The sequence below is a fragment of the Bos indicus x Bos taurus genome, chromosome 17 (genome assembly GCF_003369695.1).
Source record: "Bos indicus x Bos taurus breed Angus x Brahman F1 hybrid chromosome 17, Bos_hybrid_MaternalHap_v2.0, whole genome shotgun sequence".
Classification (NCBI taxonomy): Eukaryota; Metazoa; Chordata; class Mammalia; order Artiodactyla; family Bovidae; genus Bos; species Bos indicus x Bos taurus.
The window spans coordinates 26,031,263-26,052,908 of NC_040092.1; the positions used below are offsets into that span (position 1 = coordinate 26,031,263).

General features: G+C 38.5%; 1 protein-coding gene across 1 annotated transcript in view; it reads left to right on the forward strand.

The window, feature by feature from the left end:
* The first annotated feature begins 205 nt into the window (after positions 1-205).
* PIWIL1 (piwi like RNA-mediated gene silencing 1) overlaps positions 206-21,646 on the forward strand; it is a 33,715-nt gene continuing 12,274 nt past the window's right edge. Inside the window, exons 1-12 of the mRNA XM_027567346.1 lie at positions 206-232; positions 1,254-1,365; positions 8,607-8,732; positions 9,233-9,447; positions 9,823-9,944; positions 11,033-11,113; positions 12,200-12,397; positions 12,896-13,007; positions 18,838-18,964; positions 19,184-19,301; positions 20,082-20,196; positions 21,363-21,550. Coding sequence (XP_027423147.1) covers positions 206-232; positions 1,254-1,365; positions 8,607-8,732; positions 9,233-9,447; positions 9,823-9,944; positions 11,033-11,113; positions 12,200-12,397; positions 12,896-13,007; positions 18,838-18,964; positions 19,184-19,301; positions 20,082-20,196; positions 21,363-21,550 — 1,541 coding nt within the window. The remainder of the gene's footprint in view (positions 233-1,253; positions 1,366-8,606; positions 8,733-9,232; positions 9,448-9,822; positions 9,945-11,032; positions 11,114-12,199; positions 12,398-12,895; positions 13,008-18,837; positions 18,965-19,183; positions 19,302-20,081; positions 20,197-21,362; positions 21,551-21,646) is intronic.

Genomic DNA, 21,646 nt, shown 5'->3' on the forward strand with positions numbered 1-21,646 from the left:
TGCCTTCAGAGGCTAGGAAACTCTGTGATTACCCAGGAGCTTATTTTAGAATCTTAACCAAATCAGTTTAAAGATAGCATTGTAGAAACACTCAAATACAATTGCAAACATTGAGTATTGTCTTCATGATTATTTCCTCTTAAGAAAAAGGAAAATGACTGGGAGAGCCAGAGCGAGAGCAAGAGGAAGGGCTCGTGGTCAGGAGATGGTGCAGCATGTGGGCGCCTCTGCGGTGAGTATGTCACTCTTTTCTAACTGCAGGGAGAGTCCTTGAGAAACAAACTGGCAAACGAAGATCATGGCATCTGGTCCCATCACTTCATGGGAAATAGATGGGGAAACAGTGGAAACAGTGGCAGACTTTATTTTTTTGGGCTCCAAAATCACTGCAGATGGTGACTGCAGCCATGAAATTAAAAGACGCTTACTCCTTGGAAGGAAAGTTATGACCAATCTAGATAGCATATTGAAAAGCAGAGACATTACTTTGCCAACAAAGGTCCCTCTAGTCAAGGCTATGGTTTTTCCAGTGGTCATGTATGGACGTGAGAGTTGGACTGTGAAGAAAGCTGAGCACAGAAAGAATTGATGCTTTTGAACTGTGGTGTTGAAGAAGACTCTTAAGAGTCCCTTGGACTGCAAGGAGATCCAACCAGTCCATTCTGAAGGAGATCAGCCCTGGGATTTCTTTGGAAGGAATGATTCTGAAGCTGAAACTCCAGTACTTTGGCCACCTTATGCAAAGAGTTGACCCATTGGAAAAGGGTCTGATGCTGGGAGGGATTGGGGGCAGGAGGGGAAGGGGACGACAGAGGATGAGATGGCTGGATGGCATCACTGACTCGATGGACTTGAGTCTGAGTGAACTCCGAGAGTTGGTGATGGACAGGGAGGCCTGGCGTGCTGCGATTCATGGGGTCGAAAAGAGCTGGACATGACTGAGCAACTGAACTGAACTGAAGCCTTCATCAGCTTAGGCTGTCAAATTAAATTTAAAAACTGTGTCCTGTGAAGGAGGTAGGAACTGTACAAGGAAAATTGTGTTCTATGTCCTGAGGGTATTGGAAGCTGGTTCTTAACTTCACTTGGTAACCCTTCTTGAAGAAATTTCTTCGTAAGAGTAAGATATTTGATTACTAATTTAGATCAGTTTTGGTTGAATGCCTTAGATTTGTTTGACTAGTTATTTCCTCTGATGTCTGTGACCTCTTGACACAAAAAGAATGCTGTTCTTTATTTGCATATAACTGCAGAGTCAGCAGCCTGGTTACATTCAGCCTCGACCTCAGCAGCCGCCAGCAGAGGGGGAATTAGTTGGCCGCGGACGACAGAGAGGAACAGTGGGAGCAACAGCGAAGTCACAAGGTGAAGGGAGAGGGAAAGGGCTTCCTGCGTGTGTCTGTGCGCTTGTAGCAATAGATGGGGAGCAGTTACCAAAATCCTGTTTAAAGAAAAAGGAGTCCCAGCATCTCCCTCAGGCTGTGCAGCCTGCCATGGATTGCAGTGCCTCAGGATTTCTTTTCTTCGCAACAAAAAAGAGCAAATTCTAGAGCCCCACACGAGCTTTTACAAAGCAGGTAAATTCTAAACTAATTATAAATGTGCTTATTAGGTATTAATTTAGAACATTCTCTTGGCTTCTTTAGTGGTTTTATCAAAGCTGTACCAACTTTAGTGTTTGTAACTTTGACTTATAAAATATATTTTCACGTGTGTGGTATTGGTTCATCCTCTGGCAGCCAGTAGAGTCAGAACGCCGGTTCTGATTCCAAAAATTGTGCTTTTTCCCTGCATTGTTCCAAAAGCTCATTTTTTTGGATGCTTGGTATAAGATTCTAATAGTTAATAAGTTTGGTTTTAGAATTGGAAAAAAACAAACATATATATACGTAGAGAATTAAACAAACTCATATATATACGTAGAGAATTAGTGTAGTAACAGTGGCTTTTAAAACCCTGGGATTGGCATGGGAAATGGGCAATAAAAGTGTTGAAGCAAATGGAAGACTTGAGAACAAAGCTGGTTCCTTGCTTTATGCCTTGCACCGCTATGACCAAATATTTAGTCATCACAGATGAAACCCATGAAATTTAGAAAACATGGATAAATCTAAGATGAACTTGAAGTGGTATGAATTGAACTGTGACAGATACTGTCAGACTCAAGAGACAACTTGGAAACTTCACTGAAATTAGAAAACAGCTCATCTTTCTGATACACGGAGCAGTCTTATGAATCTGTGATGGGAAAGTGGACAAAGGAAAGGGCGAATCATTGAGAAGTGCAAAGGGCAGTGAAAATGCTAAGCCTTACCATCAAGTTTAAATTGAACTGGAGCATTTTTTAATCTGGTTATTCTCCATTTTATTTTTTTCCAGTTTTGGCAGTTTTAAAATTGGAACTTGTGTTCCATGTAGGATTGTACTAACTTTTGGATGGCGTTTGTAATGTGTAGCAGCATTACACTTTAGTAGCAGTTATATTCGTGGTAATTTATCCAGACACTGAATAAGTACAATCATGTAAGTAAGACTGTTAACTATATTCAAGACCCCAAAACTGGAAAAACCTGTTCTGTAAGGGTAAAACCTGTTGTACTTTAATAACAATGGAGTACCATTTAGCCATTTTCAAAAATGTAAAAACTTGACTGAAATGAAAACAAGTTGTAAAACAGCTTTGTATTTTTAGTAAATATGTGTTATTGTTGGCCAGTTGCTAAGTCGTGTCTGACTCTTTTTGACCCCATGGACTATAGCCCACAGGCTCTTCTGTCGACAGGATTTTTCAGGCAAGAATACTAGAGTGGGTTGCTGTTTCAGGGATTTAACCTGCTTTTCCTGAGTTTCCTGCATTGCAGGCGGATTCTTTATCGCTGAGCCATTGGGGAAGCCCCAGTGGGCTACATGATGTTTTAATTTTTAAGGTCCTTGATTACAATTCGTTCATGGGAATCTCTGACTCGGTGGACATGGGTTTGGGTGGACTCTGGGAGTTGGTGATGGACAGGGAGGCCTGGCGTGCTGCAGTTCATGGGGTCGCAAAGAGTCGGACGCGACTGAGCGACTGAACTGAACTGATTGAATCACTTTCCCTGGATGAACTGATTGAATCACGTTCCTCAATCTTTTTTTAAAAAATTACCCATTTAATCCAAAAAGTGAACAGGGAGATATAATCCGTTCTATTAGAATAAATATGTCACATTAAGTTATAAATGTTTCTGATAATAGAAACATAAGGTTGCATGAGTTTCAAATATATAAGCCAAGTAAGAATTCTGTATCCAGCATTATACCAGGATATATATCCTCCAACTAAATACCTTTAATGTGCTATATTTTTAAAATACCTTTTGAAATTATCTGATCTGGCAAGATAGTTGGAAAATCTTCAGAGGCCAAAAATGACAAGACTAAATCCAGAGTGGGAATCAAGTGCTGAAACCAGTGACTCCAAAAAACACCTCCAGGTCACTTGCTTTATTATATTTTCCCTAAACATGCTCTGTATTGATCTTCACTAATACATTTTTTTTAAACAATGACTCATGAATTTAAATTGAATTCTATGAAACTCAGTCCCCTACCTATATAAAGGTATATGTTTTTAAAGATAAGGGCCATTGTGAGGACTCAGTGATACTCAGGGTAATGCAAAGCCCTGTTTTACCGTCTTTCCCTGCTCTTGTAAGTATTACATCTCAGAAGTGCTTCTCACAGTAAGCGTTCAGGTATCCACTGTGTTTTAGAAATTAAAATGACAGCCTTAACAGATTTATCACTAATGAGGCATTAAGTGGAGAAGGCAATGGCAACCCACTCCAGTACTCTTGCCTGGAAAACCTCATGGGTGGAGGAGCCTGGTAGGCTGCAGTCCATGGGATCTCAAAGAGTCAGACACGACTGAGTGACTTCACTTTCACTTTTCACTTTAATGCATTGGAGAAGGAAATGGCAACCCACTCCAGTGTTCTTGCCTGGAGAATCCCAGGGTCGTGGGAGCCTGGTGGGCTGACATCTCTGTAGTTGCACAGAGTTGGACATGACTGAAGCGACTTAGCAGCAGCAGCAGCAGAGACATTAAGACCTTGAGTTTTCACTCTGTAAAGTGGGATATGGTGACATGGGAGGACTCTTAAATAGAACAATAGCATGTCCTGATTTGTGTTTTTAATAAATCATTCTGGAAGATGCATGGAAGGGGAACAAAGTTTCCAGTTGTATCCCTTTAAAAATTTTTTATTTATTTAATTAGAGGCTAATTACAATATTGTGGTTTTTACCATACATTGAGGTGAATCAGCCACAGGTGTACATGTGTCCCCCCGTCCAAAACCCCTTCCCACATCCTTCCACATCCCATCTCTCTGGGTTGTCCTGGTGCACCAACTTTGAGTGCCCTGTTTCATGCATCGAACATGGACTGGTCATCTTTTTCACATATGGTAGTATACATGTTTCAATGCTATTCTCTCAAATCATCCCACCCTCACCTTCTCCCACAGAGTCCAAAAATCTGTTCTTTACATCTGTCTCTTTCACTGTCTTGCATATAGGGTTGTTGTTAACATCTTTCTAAATTCCATATATATGTGTTAATATACTGTATTGGTGTTTTTCTTTCTGACTTACTTCACTGTGTAATAGGCTCCAGTTTCATCCACCTCATTAGAACTTACTCAGATATGTTCTTTTTTTATAGTTGAGTAATATTCCATTGTGTATATGTACCACAACTTTCTTATCAATTCGTCTACTGATGGACATCTAGGTTGCTTCCATGTCCCAGCTATTATAAACAGTGCTGCGATGAACGTTGGGGTACACGTGTCTCTTTTAATTCTGGTTTCCTCGGTGTGTATGCCCAGCAGTGGGATTGCTGGGTCCTATGGCAGTTCTTTTTCCAGTTTTTTAAGGAATCTCCTCACTGTTCTCCATAGTGGCTGTACTAGTTTGCATTCCCACCAACAGTGTAAGAGGGTTCCCTTTTCTCCACCCTCTCCAGCATTTATTGTTTGTAGACTTTTTGAAGGTAGCCATTCTGACTGGGGTGTGATGATACCTCATTGTGGTTTTGATTTGCATTTCTCTGATAATGAGTGATGCTGAGCATCTTTTCATATGTTTGTTAGTCATCTGTCTTCTTTGCAGAAATGTCTCTTTAGTTCTTTGGCCCATTTTATGATTGAGCTGGTATTGAGCTGCATAAACTGCTTGTATATTTTGGAGATTAATTTTTGTTTCCTATTATTTTCTTCCATTCTGAAGGCTGCCTTTTCACCTTGCTTATAGTTTCCTTCATTGTGAAAAAGCTTTTAATTTAATTAGTTCCCATTTGTTTATTTTTGCTTGTATTTCCATTACTCTGGGAGGTGGGTCATAGAGGATCTTGCTGTGATTTGTGTCAGAGAGTGTTCTGCCTCTGTTTTCCTCTAGTTTTATAGTTTCTGGTCTTACATTTAGATCTTTAATCCATTTTGAGTTTATTTTTGTCTATGGTGTTAGAAAGTGTTCCAGTTTCATTATTTTACAGGTGGTTGACCAGTTTCCCCAGCACCAGTTGTTAAAGAGATTGTTCTTTTTTCCATTGTATATTTTTGCCTCCTTTGTCAAAGATAAGCTGTCCATAGGTGTGTGGATTCATCTCTGGACTTCCTATTTTGTTCCATTGATCTATATTTCTGTTTTTGCGCCAGTAGCATACTATCTTGATGGCTGTAGCTTTGTAGTGTAGTCCAAAGTCAGGCAGGTTGATTGCTCCAGTTTCATTCTTCTTTCTCCAGTTGTATCCCCATTTAAAACATCTTTTAGATTGACAGTTACTCATATTTTGACTAAAGTATTAATAGTAGCAGTACTATATGTGGAGAGGGGAGCAGATGTCATTATTATTTTCAGAAACTTGCAGTTAGGTTTTCATATCCATAACTACTATTTTTTTAAGAGAAACTCAAATTTTTCAAGGAAGAATTCAAATTAAGCATTTATGACCAGTTGTTGCTCTCAGACTAGATTCAGTATACCTGACCTTTGTTAGTGTGGACACCTTAAGCTGAAAGTCTTTAGTATAAAAAGTTCACCAGGGGTTTATTCAGTGGCTGAGTCATGTCTGACTCTTTTGCAACCCCAGGAACTGTAGCCTGCCCGGTTCCTCTGTCCGTATAATTTCCCAGGCAAGAATACTGGAGTGGGTTGCCATTTCCTTCTCCAGGGGATCTTCCTGATCTGTCTCCTGCATTGGCAGACAGATCCTTTACCACTGAACCACCAGGGAAGCCCCCAGATACTGAAAGATTTTAAAATGTGGAGACACAGAGAGAACAAACAAATAAGACACTAAGAGGGGTTTGGGGGATGGGGCTGGGGTGGGATAAATTGTGAGATAAATAAAGAGATTGACATACACACACTACTAGGTATAACATAATGAGAAATGAGAACCTACTGTATAGCACCGGGAACTCAGTGCTCTGTGGTGACAAAGAGGGGATATATGTGTATGTATGGCTGATTCACTTTTCTGTACAGCAGAAACTAACACAACATTGTAAAGCAACTAAATTCCAATTAAAAAAAAACTAAGATAAAAATACTTAACAATAGAGCCCCTGAAAATCTTGAGGCACAAGAACCAGCATATTTAGCAGTACTTTTAAAGTGCTTTATAAATGAAGCTCTTAACTTAAAACTTACCACATTCCAGTAAAAATCTGTTATAATCAATTTTTCAGGTGTAGAAATTGAAGCTCATATTAAAATAACTTGTTTACAAGATATATCAGGAACCAATATATTTTGTTTGAGCTACATTACTTCTCTTTGAGAAGCTGGCAGTTCTAAGCTAATTTTAGCATTTGTGATTAGAAGAGGACTGGTCTCCCTTATCTTTTTGTTCTCCCAAGTCCATGACTTCTGTCACTAAGATTTATGTTTTGCTCAGAATGTCTGGTTGGGCTCCCTCTTGCCATAACATCCAGATTCCAGGCAAGACTAGCAGCTAGGGGCATGGAGAATATAAAAGCCAGCTATTAATGCCTTTAAGGTGCTTTTGTAGAAGTTTCATCCAATAATTTCTGCAAAAGTCTCTTAGGCCATCCTTACGTGCAAGGAAGGTAGAAATTTTAGTCTATTAGGTGTGTGTGTGCACTCAGTCACTCAACTGTGTCCAACTCTTTGTGAGCACATGTACTGTAGCCTACCAGGCTCCTCTGTCCACAGAATTTCCCAAACAAGAATACTGGAGAGGTTGCCATTTCCTACTTCAGGGGATCTTTGCAACTTAGGGCTCAAACCCTTGCCTCCTGCATTGGCAGGCAGATTCTTTACCACTATGCCACCTGGGAATCCCCTATTAGGTGTGTTACTTCCTAAATAAACTTTTAAAATAATGAAATACTGTTTATTGTGTAGTCAGCAGTCTCTGCTACACAAGATAACATGCATGTTAACTGCAAGCTAGAATTTAACACTTGTCTATATAGCTTGTATTTGTTCTTTGGTCCACATCATACTAGTTATATGAAGTGTTCAGTTCAGTCACTGAGTCGTGTCCTACTCTTTGAGACGCTATGAACTGCAGCACGCCAGGCCTCCCTGTCCATCACCAACTCCCAGAGTCCACCCAAACCCGTGTCCATTGAGTCGGTGATGCCATCCAACCACCTCATCCTCTGTCATCCCCTTCTCCTGCCCTCAATCTTTCCCAGCATCAGGGTCTTTTCAAGTGAGTCATCTCTTTGCATCAGATGGCCAAAGTATTGGAGTTCAGCTTCAACATCAATCCTTCCAATGAACACCCAGGACTGATTTCCTTTAGGATGGACTGGTTGGATCTCCTTGCTGTCCAAGGGACTCTCAAGAGTCTTCTCCAACACCACAGTTCAAAAGCATCAATTCTTCAGTGCTCAGCTTTCTTTGTAGTCCAACTCTCACATCCATACATGACCACTGGAAAAATTTTATACAAATTAAAAGACTTAGTAATTTGGATATTTTAACCACAGTTTTTGCAAGTAACCATGTACTGATAGTTTACCTACCCCAGTAGATGTGTATCCCGGTCACAGGATAGCACAAGCTCATCCCCTCCATTCTGCTGGTTTTTAAGGGAATTGGTGAGGAAATTACATTTTAAACTTCAACATTTTCTAATTCAGGTAGCACATTTAAATTTTATAAACTGCCAATTCTTACAGCTATAATTATATCATAAAAGTTGTGGAAAATACTGATAATAAGGCCCTTAGGTGGTATTATACCTACAGACAGAAAAATAATTACCCAGTCAGCAAATGTATTTTTCTAAGTTCTTGAATCAGTCCAGTCATCTTGGTCTTATATATATGTCCTGTGAGGGAGCTGAGTTTGCCTAGAGTGGTGACAAGAAGGGCTCCATGGAAGAGGTTCTAGCTGAGAAGTTACTTTTTTCTTTGGTTGGCAGATACCTAAAACATCCTGACAGGATTGTTACACACTGTGTTTAGCACCACAGGGGCCTTTGGGTTTCATGCCGTAGTGTACTTTGGGAATTGCATTTGTCATGTTGCGTATTAACTTAGATGTATTTTTTTCTTTGTTATTCCTTTTTTTTTTTTTTTTTAAAGAACTCCAGATATCTGCTGGATTCCAGGAGTTATCATTAGCAGAGAGAGGAGGTCGTCGTAGAGACTTTCATGATCTTGGTGTGAATACAAGACAGAACCTAGATCATGTGAAAGAATCAAAAACAGGTAGGTTAATCATTAAGAATAAGTGTCATGAGATTACTTTTCAAGTACACAGGACAGTAAATTGAAGCACTTTCACTTAGGTATTTATTTGTATGATGAATTGCTCAGGTGAAAGAGTATGTTTGTTCAAAGACTGCATGGATACTTTTTCCATTTTCCTCTCCTTTTTGGTTTTGAAATAGGTCATAGATGTTTTCAGCTGCACTGAAATGTTTGGATACATATCACATAGATCACTTTTCTCTTTAACGCTTTTTGCTATAAAGATTTCATTGCTTCAGTTGTAAATTACTTTAGGGATAATTGTTTTCTAAATGGATGCTTCCAGTAATTTATGTAAATAGAATAGTAGTCCCCGAAGTCAGATGTCTGAGAACTTGTGTTGTCTGTTGCTGTTAGCCCTTTGCTTACAGAACTGCATCTGCCTTGGCATGGCAGTGAAGATTTCAAGGAAGCATAAACTTGACATATCATTAATTGAACATGACTTACTTTTACAGGTTCTTCAGGTATTATCGTAAGGCTAAGCACTAACCATTTCCGATTGACATCCCGTCCCCAGTGGGCCTTATATCAGTATCACATTGACTATAATCCGTTGATGGAAGCCAGAAGACTCCGCTCAGCTCTTCTTTTTCAACATGAGGATTTAATTGGAAGGTGTCATGCTTTTGATGGAACAATATTATTTTTACCTAAAAGACTACAGCACAAGGTTATTTCAGTTGTTGGAATGGGGAGAGGGAAATGGGGATTCCCACCTCAAAGCCAAACCGCAACATTCTAGGGTAGCTTTCAAGAACCCCCAGTCTGTTAGGCTTCTGTCTGTTAGGGTTTATAATGCCCCCACAGGGTGTTCTGGCATAATTGTATCACTCTTAGATCTACCTGAGTGACTTCATCATTACAATCAAGTAATAGTAAAGCACTTAAAATCATTTTCTCATACCCATTCTTTCTTTTTTTTTTTTTAACTTTTCTAAATTTTCATGAGCTTGATCTTGATGGCTCAGATTGTTGCCTTATTCAACAGGCTTATGTATTGGGCTTATTTTAACAAAAGTTTGGTTTTCCACCACTCTGGCTTTAGGTTACTGAAGTTTTTAGTCAGACTCGAAATGGAGAGCACGTGAGGATAACAATCACCCTGACAAATGAACTCCCACCTACGTCCCCAACTTGTTTGCAGTTCTATAATATTATTTTCAGGAGGTATGTTAGTGTTTTTCTTTTAACATTTTAATAAGAAATTTTAAACGTAATCTAAAGCTGGAAGGCATGTATAGTAAGTACTTGTATACTTAGTACCTAGATTTGACAGTGATTGGTTAAGATCATTGGGTTACTCTTGAGTTTTAATCATTTTTAGGTGTGATATACTGATATAAATCTCATTTATTTGCTTTAAGCAAGTGTCATGTTGTTCACTTCCTTATTTGTGTTGAGATTAGACCTTTTAAATCCTATTTGAGCTTCTATTAAGAACACACAGTCTCTCAGAGGTCTGTCACTAACCTTATATTCCTTCTCTCCCACAGTGGGTACCAATTCAGAAAACAGGGCAGGATTTAGGCCTATTCAGATTTATTTCTTCCATCATAGGACATATACTGCATGCTCTGTAATTTGCTGTCAGTGTGGATACTCTTTTTTTCCAAATCCAAAATTAGGACACATGTTTTAAGGAGACTGCCCTCTATCCCCCTGCTGAGTGGGAAGCAATCTGGATGAGACTGAAATTGGTGTGAGAATAGTGAGACATAATACTGGGGTTTGTAATTTACCCTTTTAAGGTGGTCATAAGATATCTGCTACTGATTAATCTTGGTAGATATTTACTTGAATTAATGCAATAGGAGATTTACTTTTCTGTGAATGATGGGTTGGCAAACTTTTTTTCTTTTTTTTGCAAATGGCCAGATAGTAAACATTTTAGGTTTTTCAGGCCATATTATCTGTATCTCAACCATTCTACTTTGCTGTTGAAGCAGAAAAGCAGTCATTGAGCACATATGATCATGGCTGTGTTCCAATGATGGACACTTCACTGATGGACACTGAAACTTGAATTTCTTATAATTCATGCATCTTTATCCATTATTATAGTTTTGATTTTTTTCTAGACCTTTAAAAGCTGTTTAAAAAAAATAGCTCTTAGGCCATACAAAAACCAGCAGGTAGGCTAGATTTGGCCCACCTACAAGCCATAGTTTGCCAACCTCTGCTGTAAGCAATATGCCATTCTAATTGTAGTGTGGGGTACTTATCAGTAGTCATTATTCTGACTTTTCAAATTCTAGGCTTTTGAAGATCATGAATTTGCAACAAATTGGACGGAATTACTATAACCCAAGTGACCCAATTGATATTCCAAATCACAGGTTTGTATAAATTGGCAAGTTTCTATTTCTTAGGTTTAATCACAGACTTTGAAAGTGATGCTCTATTTTGAAATGATTAGATTTACTATGGCTGTTAATGGTACCCATCACATTAAATGAACATTTAACTTGGTTTGAACAATGAAGGAGACATCCCAGAATACCTGGCGCTTTAAAGATCATGTGATATTTACTTGTCACAGGGAAAAAGCATAGAGTTTTCCAACACAAAGTTTATATTTGATCTTCAGTTGCTCAGTTGTGTCCGACTCTTTGCAACCCCATAGACTGCAGCACGCGAGGCTTCCTTGTCTATCACCAGCTCCTGGAGCTTGTTCAAACTCATGTCCATTGAGTTGGTGATGCCATCCAACCATCTCATCCTCTTTTGTCCCCTTCTCCTCCTGCCTTCAATTTTCCCAGCATCATGGTCTTTTCCAGTGAATCAGCTCTTCACATCAGGTGGCCAAAGTATTGGAGCTTCAGTTTCAGCATCAGCCCTTACAGTGAATATTCTGGACTGATTTCCTTTAGCGTTGACTGGTTTGATCTCCTTGCAGTCCAAGGGACTCTCAAACGTCTTCTCCAATACCACAGTTCAAAAGCATCAGTTCTTCAGCGCTCAGCTTTCTTTATGGTCTATCTCTCAAATCTGTACATGCTTACACATCCATACATACACATATTTGCTCATCACCTAAACTCATCACAAAAACTTATCACCTAATTATGATTGCTTCAAAAGTTACTGTAGTGTATCAGGATGTACACACAAATGGTTTAGGTTTATTTATAATAATTGTAGATATTTTCAATTAGACTTTTCAAGTTTTTAGATCAATATAAAATTTTAGTAAAGTTAGTGTATTAATTTAAAATGGAAATTATAATGTTATTATAAAATAACATTCATTGTTGGAGATCTTAAAAAGATCAGTATTTATCTGGAAAAGATAAAAATAAGTAAATTTAGTGAAAGACTTATCCTTTTGACCTAGCTAATAAAGGTAAAAAACAACTTGTTACATACAAAGCATACTGGGATATTCATAGGATTTACTTCATGGTTTTCATTCCATTTGACAGATTGGTGATTTGGCCTGGCTTCACTACTTCTATTCTTCAGTATGAAAATAACATCATGCTGTGCACTGATGTCAGTCATAAAGTTCTTCGAAGTGAAACTGTTCTAGATTTCATGTTCAACTTGTTTCATCAAACCGAAGAACACAAATTTCAAGAACAAGTGTCTAAGGAACTGATTGGTTTAATTGTTCTCACCAAGTAAGACTTTTAAGAATGTAAACTAATTTTACAAGTCTTAAGATGTTTGGGCTTTCTAGCCCTAAAATGTTAGTTGGGAAGTAGGGTTTAAGATTGAGAGGTGAGAGTGCACAGAAATGGGAGGGAAACTTACAACCTCCCTTAAGAGTTAAAAGATCGGGGGGAATATACTCATCTGAAAAGGAGAAATATCCAATTATTTCTATCCTTTTTAGTTATAATTTTATTTTCTAATATTAATTTAGTTACATCCCCATCTCTCTTGCATCAGTTCAGTTCAGTTGCTCAGTCATGTCCAACTCTGTAACCCCATAGACTGCAGCACACCAGGCTTCACAGCTTTTAAGAAATTTGTTTCCTTGTTCTTTCTATACTATTGCACATTACCAAATGATTTGAAATTTTATTTTCTAGAAAGTGTATGTTACCTAGTTTTTTCTTTTTAATAACATTTCTACATGTTTTAATCAAATATTGACAAATCTCAACTGGTCATAGGTATAACAACAAAACATACAGAGTAGATGATATTGACTGGGACCAGAATCCAAAGAGTACCTTTAAGAAAGCAGATGGCTCTGAAGTCAGTTTCTTAGAGTACTACAGGAAGGTAAGACATTAATATTGATTTTTATCTTTTTAATGTGAATTGCTTAGACCTTAGGAGAAATCTGAAATACCTTCAGTAGAATTTTCTAATAGCTAATGAATTTTCTAATACATATGGAACAAGTGGCTCTTATAGCTGTATATAAATATGTTTATCAACCCAGTCACAGCATAGTTAGCTCATTAGCAAGTGAGATGTGCTCTTTCCTGGTTCTTTTTCTGAAGCAGATTCAGGATTACATTTGAACCTAACCATGTAGAGGACAAATAAGATAATAGATGATAAAAAACACAAGTTAACAGCTTACCATACTGTCTGATTCTGTAACTAGCACTTTTTCAAAAACTTCATCTGCCAATGGCAGCTCAAGATCTTTGAACCCTTAGCATCAGTTGTGATAAATCTGCAAATGGGTTAACTCTTAACCTTTGTCTAACATGTTGACAGAATTCAGACAGACTTGTTACATGAAGGTTAGATAGTAAGTTCAGTGGTTGATCTTCAGCACCAGTTTATAAAAGATGATTCTAGCTTTTGGCACAGTGATCACTAAATTGAAAAAGACACCAGAGACAAATAACATTAAGTTTGTACAAAAGTAATTGTGGCTTCGGACCATGAATTTCAAGTCATCATCAGTTCAGTTCAGTTGCTCAGTCATGTCCGACTCTCTGGGACCCCATGGACTGCAACACACCAGGCTTTCCTGTCCATCACCAACTCCTGGAGCTTGCTCAAACTCGTGTCCATCAAGTTGGTGATGCCATTCAACCATCTTATTCTCTGTTGTCCCCTTCCCCTCCTGCCTTCAATCTTTCCCAGCACCAGGGTCTTTTCCAGTGAGTCAGTTCTTTGCATCAGGTGGCCAAAGTACTGGAACTTCAGCATCAGTCTTTCCAATGAATGTTCAGGACTGATTTCCTGTAGGATTGACTGGTTTGATCTCCTTACTGTCCAAGGGACTCTCAAGAGTCTTCTCCAACAGCACAGTTCAAAAGCATTAATTCTTTGGCACTCAACTTTGTTTATGGTCCATCTCTCACATCCATACATGACTATTGGAAAAACCATGGCTTTGACTGAATAGACCTTTGTCAGTAATGTCTCTGCTTTTTAATAAGCTATCTAGTTGATCATAGGTTTTCTTCCAAGGAGCAAGCGCCTTTTAATTTCATGGCTGCAGTCACCATCTGCAGTGATTTTGGAGCCCAAGAAAATAAAGTCTGTCGCTGTGTCCATTGTTTCCCCATCTCTTTGCCATGAAGTGATGGGACTGGATGCCATGATCTTCGTTTTCTGAATGTTGAGTTTTAAGCCAACTTTTTCACTCTCCTCTTTCACTTTCATCAAGAGGCTCTTTAGTTCCTCTTTGCTTTCTGATATAAGGGTGGTGTCATCTGCATATCTGAGCTTATCGGTATTTCTCTTGGCAATCTTGATTCCAGCTTATGCTTCATCTAGCCCAGCATTTCGCATGATGTACTCTGCATATGCATGGTGACAATATACAGCCTTGACAAAGTCCTTTCCCAATTTGGAACCAGTCCGTTGTTCCATGTCCAGTTTTAACCGTTGCTTCTTAACCTGCATATGGATTTCTCAGGAGGCAGGTCAGGTGGTCTGGTATTCCCATGTTTTTCAGAATTTTCCAGTTTGTTTGTGAGCCACACAGTCAAAGGCTTTAGTGTCAAGGAAGCAGAAGTAGATGTTTTTCTGGAATTCTCTTACTTTTTCAATGATCCAGTGGATGTTGGCGGTTTGATCTCTGGTTCTTCCTTTTCTAAATCCAACTTGTACATCTGAAAGTTCTTGGTTCATGTACTGTTGAAACCTAATTTGGAGAATTTTGAGCATTACTTTGCTAGGGTGGAAGATGAGTCCAATTTGGCGGTAATTTAAACATTCTTTGGCATTGCCTTTCTTTAGGATTAGAATGAAAACTGACCTTTTCCAATCCTGTGGCCACTGCTGAGTTTTCCAAATTTGCTAGCATATTGAGTGTAGCACTTTAACAGTATCATCTTTTAGGATTTGAAATAGCTCAGCTGGAATTCCATCACCTCCACTAGCTTTATTCAAAGTGATGCTTCTTCAGGCCTATTTGACTTTGCACTCCAGGATATCTTGCTCTCGGTGAGTGATCACAGTATCGTGGTTATCTGGGTCAGTAAGATCTTTTTTGTACAGTTCTTCTGTGTATTCTTGCCACCTCTTCTTAATCTCTTCTGCTTCTATTAGGTCCACACTGTTTCTGTCCTTTATTGAGCCCATCTTTGCATGAAATGGTCCCTTGGTATCTCTAATTTTCTTGAAGAGATCTCTAGTCTTTCATAACTAAGCTCCAACACATCTTTATTAACCAAAATAGGCAGTATTCCAATCAACACATTTTTGCCAATGAGAAATAAGTTTGTTTATTCCTATAGTGTAAAAATCTGTGCTTCGGGATTAGATGAACTCTTGGAAAGCATTTGCTGCCTTCTGCTGGTTGTGGAAGCATTTTGCCAATAGAAAGTTGTCAAGATGCTTGAAAAGGTGGTAGTCAGTCGGCTCGAGGTCAGGTGGATACGGCCGATGAGGCAAAACCCTGTAGCCCAGTTGTTTGAGCTTCTGAAGCGTTGATTATGTGGTGTGAGGCTAGGCATTGTTGTGGGGAAGTGGGCCTGTTTTGTTGGCTAATACTGGCTGCAGGCTTGCAGTTTTCGGTGCATCTCATCAATTTGCTGAGCATACCTCTCATATGTAATGTTTTCACCGGGATTCAGAAAACTGTAGTGGATCAAATGAGCATCAGACGACCAGAAAAAGGTTTTTTTGGCGCAAGTTTGTCTTTGCGAAGTGCTTTGGAGCTGCTTCTCGGTCTAACCCCTGAGCTGGTTGTCGCCAGTTGTATAAAATCCACTTTTGATATTGTTGCATAGAATAAGACAATTCAAAACTAGTTTTTTGGTTTGTGGTCGGCTTGTGAGGCACCCATTTGTGGAACTTTTCACCTTTCCAGTTTGCTTCAAATGCAGAATGACCACAGAATGGTCGACGTTGAGTTCTTCAGCAGCGTCTAGTATAACTATAAGAGGATCAGGTTCAGTGATGCTCTCAGTTGGTCATTGTCGATTCCGATGCCCGGCCACTGCTCTCCTCATCTTCAAGTCTCTTGTGTCTTTCGTAAAACTTCTGCAGTATACATTTGTTAGCAGTTCCTGGGCCAAATGTATTGTTAATGTTGTAAGTTGTCTCTGCTGCTTTATGATACATTTTGAACTAAAAAAAATATTGCTTGAATTTGCTTTTTGTGTAACATTTCTATAGTCTGAAATAAATATAAGCAGCAAGTAATAAGTCATTAGCAAGAAATGTACATTAAAATGATGTATAACCACATTTATTTAAGAATGAATTCCAATATCAAATGGTAAAGTGCAACAGTGTAAAACTGAAGTTACTTTTGTACCAACCTAATAGAACAGCTACTGACTAGAAGAAAATAAAATGTTTCTATAGGAAGGCATCAGACATTGTTGTAGTAGTCAGAGATGAGCAGATCTGCCTCCTAAATTCTTAGAAGTCACTTCCCATTTGATGTGCTCTGTCAGAAGTGCAGGAAAACACATCAGTTAAAATTTAAAGCTTGTCTTTGAAGTGCTAAATTTTATATAACTTTTTTCTATTTTCTGTAGATTATGTTTTTTCTGAAAAGTAGAATAAATGAACTATTGTGTGTGTGTGTGTGTTTATATATATTATGTCAAAAGTATTCATCTGACTGGTGATCTTTGAAATGTCTTTTTGCTGAAAAATCTGTTGCTGCCTGATCTTCAGCTGCTCTCCTGTGAATGAGAAGATCAGATGCCACTCTGGAGGGAAATGATGCCCTAAGAAGTTGCATTAAGAACTGGTCTTACTCTGGCAAAATGAAAACAGGGCCAAGGGTCATCTCAGCTTGATTTCCCTACTGCTGTTTTTAACCTCTGAAAATTCCTTGTAGACTTGAACCGTGTTTGACCTAGATTCTTCTGAGTGTCAGAGGTTACTGTGACAAACGAGTTCTGGCATTTTTTTGTAGTTCATTTGAATAAGCACGATCAGGGATGGGTAGAGTTGGTATACATCAGCAGCAAATACAGAGAGGATACAGTTGAAAGTTGATTTAAACCTGAAGCAAGATCAAGGAAAATTCTCCCCTTCTCTGACTAGTACCGAATCTTGCATGCCTGCTTGTTCTTCCACAATTGAAGTGAACATCCTATTAAATGTTGACATACTTCAGGGTTCTGCCTCAGGTCCCCAGTTGCTATATATTTACTCTTCAGGTGATCTCCAGTCTGTGCAAAGACTTCAGATATAATATGCTAACAGTTGGGTGGACTTGAAATATGTGAAAGAAATAAGGCATTCTTAAAACTTCGTAGTGGAAATTCAGTTTTAGTAATAAGTGATGGCTTAGATACTATACATTGAAGAGAATATCTAGGAAGTACTCAGGGTGGGAGATAAGGGCCTTTGGAAGGAAAGATCATGGTCAATAACTTAAAAAATCTAATATTAAACAGAAATGAAAGTGCTGGTTCTTCAGATGTAGGGGAAAGTGTTAAAAGAACTGACAGGCTTTCTTTTACGCACTAAGAATATAGAAGAGGGAAATCCCACAGCTCTGTAATTAAGAATTATGCGTTTTAAGGCCGTTTGGTGAAATAGAGAAATAGGAATACTTCTGAAATCACTACCACCGTTCTACCTGTGTGTATACCCAAGTGAATGATGTGTAAGCAGGGTGACTGTTAATAGACCCCTAATAAAAATAGTATGATAAAATAAATAATACAGAGAAGTGGAGCAGAGGTCACATATGCATGTTCTACTTCGAATTTTTTTTGCCTGGATGATTGGTAAAGAGTTGAGTGTAGGACAGTCAGTGCAAGCTAAAATTCACGGTCTCTTACTTGATGATGTAGGTGGCCAGCACCTTGGCTGTATGCAGGAAGAAGGAGGGGCAGGTGGAGCCGTCTTCTGGAGAGAGCAGCACTCATGGAATGGCTGTGACGGCACTACTGTCCTGCATACTTACTGCAGATGTGATTTTATTTGAGAATAAAGTTAGAGCTAAATTAACCAGGATAACGATGCTAGGAGAGGATACAGGAAATGATAGAGAGGTCTTCTAGAAGCACTCTCTAGTGAAGGGAATGCAAGAGGTCTGCTATGGTCTGGAATTGTAGGGCTGACCTGGAGGCCAGAGACCTGTCTCACACATGTTAGATCCTAGACATCAGCATGTTTGGTCTCTTTACATATTGTAAATCTAATCTTAGACAGTGATTACATGTGGGCAGTCTTAAGATGGGGAACCTTAATACTGCTCAGTTGAAATTCAACTGCAAAGTAAACTTTCAACTTTCCCTAATTAACACTGTTCCATAGAGTGTACACATTTTCCCTCCCCCCTTTATTCTTAGTGTGAGACGTCTTTCATGAGCTCATCCTTACTATGAGTAGTTTTAGAGGAATTACGCTGTTGTGAAGACCTGGAGTTACACAGACTACTGTTTCTGAACCAAGAAGTCAAAAAAATGAAGTAAATAGAAATGTAGCAAAAAGTCAAAACTTAGAGCCTTACCATCCTTGACCATTTAAGTTTTTAGGAGAAAAGATGAGTCTATAAATCACAACCTATTTTAGTAGGACCAGAAAGACAGTATGTTTTACTTGGAAACAGATACTAGCCTTGCTATTCGCATATATGCTTAGTTTTAAAAAGTGAAACTTTTTTGTCCATTAACATGTTACTAAAGGCATTTACTGTGAACAGCGATATCTGTCTTCCCTTAAATAGCAATATAACCAAGAAATCACTGACTTGAAACAGCCAGTTTTGGTCAGTCAGCCTAAGAGAAGGAGAGGCCCTGGCGGCACATTACCAGGCCCAGCCATGCTCATCCCTGAGCTCTGCTACCTCACAGGTATGCTGACTTGTCTTTATTGGTGAAGCCACTGCGTGGTTCCCCTTCAGTTCTAGAAGCCATTAAACATTCCTTTTCCGCACTCATCCTCCCTGCCACCAACCCGACCCTTAAAACTGGTTTGTCTCCTGGGAGTTCTTTACTCATCACCACCCTACGTTCCATATAGTTAGGCCTGATTCTTGTTTCTTTAACTGTATAGTTTTATTCTGTTTAAAGGTTTAACTGATAAAATGCGTAATGATTTTAATGTGATGAAAGACTTGGCTGTTCATACAAGACTGACTCCAGAGCAAAGGCAGCGTGAAGTAGGAAGACTGATTGATTATATTCATAAGTAAGTCATCTGTGCTTTACGGGGTATGTTTTCAGTTCTTTATTGTATGTGGGTTTGGAGGAGTGACTTTCTCAGGGGAATGACAGAAACTAATTTTGTTTTTTATTTGTATTTGCGGTATTCAGGGTGGGTTCTTCATGTTTCTGAGTGAGGCTACTATTTGTCAGGAAATAATTAGCTCAGTTGGTAAAGAATCACCTGCAGTGCAGATCTGGGTTCAATTCCTGGGTCGGGAAGATCTGCTGGAGAAGGGATAGGCTACCCACTCCAGTATTCTTAGACTTCCCTTGTGGCTTAGCTGGTAAAGAATCTGCCTGCAATGTGGGAGACTTGGGTTCAATTCCTGGGTTGGGAAGATCCCCTGGAGAAGGGAACGGCTATGCACTCCAGTATTCTGGCCTGGAGAATTCCACGGACTGTACATGGGGTTGTAAAGAGTCAGACATGACTGAGCAACTTTCACGTTAAGTTAAACCATGGTATTTCTAATTCTGTTAGAAAAAGAGAATAAAATAGAAAGTGAAGTGTTACAGTGTTGTGTTTACTTTGAGGAGGAGATAGTTTGGGCATCAGAATTTTAAATGAAAGGATATTGTGAAGGGAAACATAGACATAATAAGAGAAAAACATTTCTGTGTTTCCTAGCATTCTCACCAGTATTTCAATCCTGAAAGAAACATTGACATTTGTTATAGGTTGCAGTGGGTCTCTATTTGCTTGTATATATTAGTTTTTGCTGTTTCCTTACATTTAGTGAAAAGCAATATGTTAAATTTACAGAGATGATAATGTGCAGAGGGAGCTTCGAGACTGGGGTTTGAGCTTTGACTCCAACTTACTGTCCTTCTCAGGAAGAATTTTGCAAGCAGAAAAGATTCATCAAGGTGGAAAAACAGTAAGGCAGTTCTTAAAAGTTGTCAGTGAAATCAGGTTCGGTTCACATTCACAATAAAGCAAGCACGAATTCCATGCCAGTGTAGTCCTTTCCTCTTTTCCCTGACCCACATCCTCTCTTTGTCCACCGATCTGAATACAGGAGGAGGAAATGTGGGAACACTCAAGAAGGCAAAGCCTGTAGCTTGTCTTCAAAACCATCTGTGAGACTGAGATAAAAGGTGGCTTAATTTTTTAAGTAACCTTAGTTTTTTAAAGTGAGATATAGTAGAAGTCTCTTAAGTATCTAATTGGGTTGATATTTTGTCTGCCACTACAGTGAACTTTTACATGGAAAACTCCCCGTTTATTTAGCTTCATTTTTGCCTGGATCATTTGTTTGTTAGGGATATATATATTTGCACACATAAACACATACATGGATATATATATATGTATATATGAAATATTGTGATATCTTTTATATCTTCTCTTCAGAAAAAGAAAGCAAGTATTCTAAAATATGTTTTTGTGTAATTGAAACACTACAAGTACCAAAATTTAAAAATCCCTTTATAAAAAGCTGTGCTCTTCTGTTTTCGAAATGTTCTGTGGATAACAACCTAATCATGTAGCTTAATATTTTAATTACTATTGCTTTATTATCCTTTGTAGTAAATATATATTCTTGTATAAGAGTTGTTCGGGAGGTGGGTAGGACATGTAAAAAGCAGGCTTTTCCCTCTGTGATAGATATAGGTACTGAGTTATGTGTTAGCTTTCTGCCTTACTGTCAGATGTTTTCATAGCTTGCCTTCAGTATCTGACACCTCAGTCATAAAGTCACTTAACTTTCAAGGCCTTGTTTTTTATATCTTTATCATAAGGTAAACAGCACCTATCCTTGTAAGATTTTATAAAAGATTTTTTAAAAAAGGCCACAGCTTAAGATACTGTAACAGGCAGGTGAGCACTTGAGTGGCAGCTGTTAATAAGAGTGTATTTTAAATAAAATTGCTGTAATCCTTTGAATACATTTTTCTTCTTCCTCACTTAGAGCATTTGTCTATGACTGCAGGTCAAATTTAAAAGTAGTACTTTGAGATTTGCACTATGCCATGGTAGAATTATTGAAGAATTTTTGGCTTTATCCCTGAGAACTTACAATGTCTCTGAACTTTCTTCTAGTTTGATTACAATCCACAATTTGCAGATTGGTCAAAAGAAACAAGAGGTGCACCATTAATTAGTGTTAAGCCACTAGATAACTGGTTGTTGATCTATACTCGAAGAAATTATGAAGCAGCCAATTCGTTGATACAAAATCTATTTAAAGTTACACCAGCCATGGGCATACAAATGAAAAAAGCAATAATGTAAGTTTATCAAGTCATTTCTACTCTGAAAATTGACTCATAGTCATTTGGAAGGTGGGAACTCAAACTGTTAAAAACTATTAAAAACATTAAATT